This window comes from Trachymyrmex cornetzi, unplaced genomic scaffold (assembly GCF_001594075.2).
Source record: "Trachymyrmex cornetzi isolate Tcor2-1 unplaced genomic scaffold, Tcor1.1 scaffold390, whole genome shotgun sequence".
NCBI lineage: Eukaryota > Metazoa > Arthropoda > Insecta > Hymenoptera > Formicidae > Trachymyrmex > Trachymyrmex cornetzi.
In genome coordinates, this window is record NW_017298641.1 from 416,448 (window position 1) to 423,027 (window position 6,580).

General features: G+C 34.6%; 1 protein-coding gene across 1 annotated transcript; it reads left to right on the plus strand.

Moving 5' to 3' along the window:
• Positions 1-295: 295 nt before the first annotated feature.
• On the plus strand, positions 296-4,869 carry LOC108764003 (glucose dehydrogenase [FAD, quinone]). The gene is made up of 2 exons (XM_018511988.1): positions 296-2,154; positions 4,621-4,869. The coding sequence occupies exons 1-2, from the start codon at positions 367-369 to the stop codon at positions 4,765-4,767; spliced, it is 1,935 nt and encodes a 644-aa protein (XP_018367490.1). The 5' UTR covers positions 296-366; the 3' UTR covers positions 4,768-4,869.
• The last annotated feature ends 1,711 nt before the right edge of the window (positions 4,870-6,580 follow it).

Consider the following 6,580-nt stretch of genomic DNA (forward strand, 5'->3'; position numbering starts at 1 on the left):
ATCAAAAGTACTAAAAATTAAAAGAACAGCATTAATGAATATTAACCAAAAATCGAGATCGCCTCAAGGATAAACAATACAAGAATAAATGTCATTTCTTTCCATACTATCAAATTCGTAGAATTAATTAAACAAGAAAGATGCCTTTTTTTCTCGTCACGGCGTGCATCATTCACCGTATTTTTCTTGTTGTTTGTTGTATTTGTTGTGGTCATATGGATATTTACGCATACAGTGACACTCGTAAAACATGGACTTCAACGCCGGTATATATGCCAGGTGAACATCCAAATGCCATTCTTTATTGACGTGCCCCACTCGAGACACATCCAGTAGCCAATAATCAACTTTAATACGCCGGACAAGATGCCGAGTCTCCTTTATCTTCTTAGTGCCGTCGCCGTAATTGTTCCATTGCAGTCGAGCAGACAACCGATAATGAACCGATATCACAATCTTTACGGCGATAACATGAGCGGACGCGAGTTGACGAATATATTTGGTTTTGGTATCGGAGCTTTAAACTTTTTACAACAAGGTCAACATTATATGAACCAGGAAGTACCGGATATGGTTCCGCAATTTGGAGCAGTGTACGATTTCGTGGTAATAGGAGCCGGAACGGCCGGTGCCACGATAGCTGCGAGGCTAAGTGAGATTCATCAGGTTGAAGTGTTATTGATCGAAGCTGGATCTACAGAGAATTTTCTTATGGACATCCCACTTCTCGTTCACATGTTGCAGCTAAGCAACGATATCAATTGGAAGTATCAAACCAAATCGTCCAACAAATATTGTCTTGGCATGGAAGGCAACAGGTGTAACTGGCCTAGAGGCAAAGTAATGGGCGGTAGCAGCGTGCTAAACTACATGATCGCAACCAGAGGAGGCGCCGAGGATTACGATCGATGGGCTAAGATGGGGAACGAGGGTTGGGCTTACAAGGATGTTCTCAAATACTTTAAAAAGCTGGAGACGATCGATATCCCAGAGCTGCAATCAGACACTATTTATCACGGAACTAAGGGACCGTTACATATATCTTATCCGCTATTCCATACGCCATTGGCAAAGGCTTTTTTAGACGCTGGCAAAGAGCTGGGATACCCACTGTTGGATTATAACGGAAAGAATATGATAGGATTTTCGTATGTGCAGGTCACAACGATAAATGGCACCCGCATGAGCAGCAACAGAGCCTATCTACACCCAGTAAGAAATCGTCGGAATCTTCATGTGACAAGCGAAAGCAAGGTGAAAAAAGTATTGATTGATCATCACACAAATCGGGCGATTGGCGTAGAATTTATCAAACATCGTCGAATTATCAGGGTATTTGCGAGTAAAGAGATAATTTTATGCGCGGGTGCCATCGGATCACCACAATTATTAATGTTGTCTGGCATCGGACCGGCCAAACATCTTAGTGAGCTCGGCATAAACGTTGTCCGGGATTTGCCGGTTGGTGAAAATCTAATGGATCACGTAGCTTTTGGCGGGCTAACGTGGACAGTAGATGAGCCAGTAAGTATTCGACTAGCTGATATGATAAATCCCACTTATCCGTATATGAAAGACTTTCTGTTGAGACAATCCGGACCAATAACGATCCCAGGTGCGTGCGAAGCCCTCGCTTTCATTGACACTAAGCTTTCAACGAAACTTCATGATTTACCGGACATTGAATTGCTATTTATTGGTGGTGGATTGAAAGGAGATTTTATTCTATCGATTGTAATGGGTTTGAACAATGCAATGCGTCAAATATGGAACAAATATACCAGCACTTACGGCTGGACCATACTACCGATGTTATTGAAACCAAAAAGTCGTGGACGGATAAGACTATTGGCCAACGACATTAACGTTAAACCTGAAATCGTGCCAAATTACTTCGACAATCCGGCAGATGTCAAGACGATGATGGACGGCATTAAAGCTGCAATAAGCGTCGGTCGAACGAAAGCAATGAAACTATTTGGTTCACGATTGACAAACGATACTTTTCCTGGATGTGAAAACTACGAATATGATTCTTACGATTATTGGGAGTGCGCGATGAGGACGGCATCTCTTACTATCTATCATTATACTGGCACTTGCAAGATGGGATCGAAAGAAGATCCGACTGCTGTCGTCGACCCTAGATTAAAGGTATTGTTAAAAGATGCACTAGAAAGTGCTTGTTTTTTTCAAATCTATAATAAATATTAGAGTTGCCACAAATTTTTCATCCTAAAATTCCATAAATTTTCCCTGCTTTCCAGACAAAATTTAATGATTTTTCCTGATGCTTTCAATAATATTTTGAAATTTTTTGTAGTTTCGTACTGGGTTGGAAACCGTCAAATATTTTGCTAAAAGAGCAATTTAATATAACAATGTAAATTACTATTAATGTTGCTAATACTACTTGCATTCAATCGCTAAGATGATAGTATTTCAGAATTGCGTATATAAAGTGTAATGTATGTATGCACATTAAACTTCTTTAAAGTCAAGAATTTTAATTTTACAAAAAATTTTACAAAATTCTCTGACTTTTCCCTGATTTTCATGACCGTTTTCAATTTTCCTGATTTCTAGTTTTATATACGCGTATACATTAAATTTCATAAAATTTAATAACAATGAGTGTAACCGCTCGATGAATTTGCCAAGCAAAATAGAAATACAATACGACCAATAACGAGCAAAAATAAATCTTAATATAATAGAAATAATTTTAATATAATGTATTGTTCACAGCATGGTCACTATAATCTAAACGTTTCTACTCACAGAGTCTTCTTCAGTAAGAACATTACAATTGATAAATACCATATTAAACTATATAAAACAAGCGCAGTGTTATCCAATAAATTGTATAATACATATGTGGGTCAAACGAAAAGACAATTACAAACAAGACTCAAGGAACATGTGAATAATATGAGATTGGATTCTTCTAAACATTCAGTCATCTCTGAACACATTATTAAATTTATAATCATACTTTTGATTGGGATAATACAATGATTATGGATATGGAATACAATTATAATAAAAGGTTAATTTCGGAAATGATACATATTAAAGAACAGACGAATGGCATAAACTGTATGAAAGATACTGAATTATTAGAAAATTCATACTCAGATATACTAAAAAAAACTTTCCGTAATAAAGTTTAAGAACCAATAATATGTAAAACTTTCCGTTCAAACCAACCAATAAATACACATGTAAGACCTTTTGACAATAGAATTGGAGATGTTTCCTTTCAGTCATCCTTGAGACTTTCAAGCATAAACATCGTCTCAATATATGTGATGTTTATTTACCAATTGTAATGTTCTTACTGAAGAAGACTCTGTGAGTCGAAACGTTTAGATTAGTGATTATAGATCATGCTGTGTGGACATATTATTAAAATTATTATTATATCAAGATCTATTTTTGCTCGTTATTGGTCATATTATATTACTGTTTTGCTTCATAAAATTTTATGAAAAGTACATTAAATTTCATAAAATTTCATGAAAATACATTAAATTTCATGTACATGTACACAAATATACTTTTCAGTTATAAATATATTAAATTTAATATAATGTGTCACGAAATTAAATTCAAATTATGTAATTTAAAAGTACATTAAATTTCATAAAATTTTTTAAAGTGTACATTAACCCTTTGATGCACAAATTATTCGTTGCAATCAAATTTTCTGAAACTTCGTACATAAGAGTTTTTTGGGTCGCTGATCACGAATCTGGAGTCAGTTTAGTAAAATTCAATATGGCGGATCCAATATGGCGGACCAAAATTAAAAAAATCTTTATTTACCTTAAAAATTGGTATACAGGAGTTTTTTGGGTCGCTGATTACAAATCTAGAGTCAGTTTTGCAAAATTCAATATGGCGGATCGAATATGGTGGACCAAATTTGAAAAATGTTTTATTTATCTCGAAAATCGATATACAGAGGTCTTTTTGGGTGCAATATCCTTATTCTCGCTCTGACCATAACCGAAGTAACGTTACATTTTAGTGGGTAACTTATTCCGGGAATTTCATTTCAAAATTGTAATTATCGACCTCAAAAACCCCAATACATCAATTCTCAAGGCAAATAAAACATTTTTTTTTAATTTTTGGTCCGCCATGTTGGATCCGTCATCCTGAATTTCGAAAATCTGACTTCATTTTCGTAATCAGCGACTCTCAAAGTACATATATAAGTACTTTTTGGTATAGATTATTAATCGAAATTTTTCAGGAACGATTTTCTTCTTAAAAATGTAGAGTTTTTTGTGCTCAATTTGTTTAGAACTAATTTAAGTTACAAAATAAAAGCTTCTGTACTTAACTTGTTATTAAAGTAGTATCTGAGGATCATATAACAATTTATTGTATGTGCAGAAACTTTAAGAGTGGAGTTTGAGAACAAAAAAAACGAAAGAGAAAAAGTTGCATATATGCAACACCGTGCAACAAAGGGTTAAATGTTAATGAAATTCACAAGAATATTTCTAACAATGAGCTCTGAATATTCCTGTATGATGCACAGCATACGCACGCACGCACGTACACACACATACACACGTCACTTATAATGTACAAAATTCATGTACGCAGGTGATTGGCATTCAAGGATTGCGAGTAGCAGACGGTTCCATCATGCCTGAAATTATATCAGCGCACACAAATATACCTATTTATATGATTGCTGAAAAGCTGGCAGATATGGTCAAAGAAGATTGGGGGTACTCGAATAAATCATGAACATAATAATAGTGATGAGTTTTCGACCAGTATTAACTACATTAAAAACTAGCAATTCACAGTATACAGGGTGTTCCGTAAGTTTTGATCAATCGCTTTTGTGTAAATAAAGCGGACTACACTGAGTCGAAAAGTCCTCTACCATTTTGCAATTTTCGCAATAGTTAACAAGATATTAATTACTAAAAATTGCATATCTTCATGGAGAAAAATATTTTACTGTTGTAGCAAACCTGTCATTACTACTGTATATTCGTAATGGCAATGATAAAATTTAGTTGATACAATCAGTTTTAGAAATTATTTGTTATTAGAGTAGAATCTGTTTTGTTGCTAAGATAGAAAAAATGTATATTTGTCTTTAGAACCAAGTTAATTTGCTGTTAAAGCGAAATAATGTGTTCTTGGCAAATTTTTTTGCTATTGGAGCAAAATTACTACTGTTCACACAAATCCATTAGCAGCAAAAGAAATTTGTTATTGTAATTGATTTGTGTTATTATAGCGAAACTTGATTTGTTAGGATACGCCTTCTATTCTGCGTGTTCTCAGATAACTGTCGTCTCCTTTCAGGAATCTTCTGTTATTATAACATCGCTGCGTCACTGCGTCCATAAACGTGTTGTCGCAAGTGACCTCTCAATATCTTTATCGCATTAATATTTATTTTTCCTATTATTCACGTTACATACTTTTGTTACTTTATTCAATGTCTACATATATTCGTAATGATACGAAATCTGTTGGACAGTCAGGGGAATGCCTGAAAAAATTATTTCAAAATTATTTCAAACAGTGTGCGTGCGTGTATGTGTATTCGTGTGGGTGTGTAAATGCGTGTACATAAAAATAAACATATGAATGAAGATTTTTAAGGGGATGAAACACATTAAATTAAATATCACGTGCTTAATATCGTATCATACCGTCTGACGGTGGAGGTAAATTTTGAATGTTTGAGCCGCCATAACTTCAAAACTATTAATTATTCGATCTAGTGACTATTAAGACTTTTGATCAGTGAGCCAAAATCTAGAGCATATCAAAATTTCAACCAATTTGACCGGGACCTCATTTCCATAAGAACCGTTGCGGGGTTCTTTAATTTATTTTTGCGTTTTTGTTTGTTGCAAACGTTTTACATTTGACTATCAATTTTACTGTTTATTTTTTAATTGTTGACTTTCAGTTTTATTATTGACTATTAACCTTACTATATTCTTTTTTAAATGGTGATTTCTCCATTTTATTATTAACACAATTTCATATCTGGATTCCGATTATCAACGTATATTCGCTTAAAAACGAAAATTCGTATGACTAAATCGAAATAATTAATAAACTTTTACTTGCATTGGAAGCAGGATCTCAACATTCATACGAAATTAATCTCAGTATTAGTATATACAACATCCCAGGTAGAAATGTAGTCTCGGGGAAAGCCTGGCTTTAGATATTTTTCCCCTAGTGTACCTTGGATCTGTCCAGGAAATCTACCCGTGGCCCATGCGTGATTGAAGACGGCGGGCATGGACATATCCTGGCTCCAGCACTAAGTCTGGACCAAGCTCGGTTTTTACGGTTTTTGTTATATTTTCCCGGATTTCAACCCAGAGCCCTCATTATACCCGGGTTTTCTTCGGGATTGTTCAATGATAATAATAATAATAATAATTTCAAGAACAAGGGCGAATGAGAGTCAGCGTGGTAATTAGTACGCAATCTTATTTCTTCAATCCAAAAAATTGATTCTTTATTCACATCTAGTACGTTTCAGTTCACTTTGGAACCATCTTCAGCCAAATAAATTTAA

Excerpts from the sequence above, each read along its gene's own strand:
- LOC108764003 (XM_018511988.1), top strand. The coding sequence starts at position 367 with ATGCCGAGTCTCCTTTATCTTCTTAGTGCCGTCGCCGTAATTGTTCCA. Across the intron at positions 2,155-4,620 it reads TCGTCGACCCTAGATTAAAG|GTGATTGGCATTCAAGGATT; the intron begins GTATTGTTAAAA and ends TCATGTACGCAG.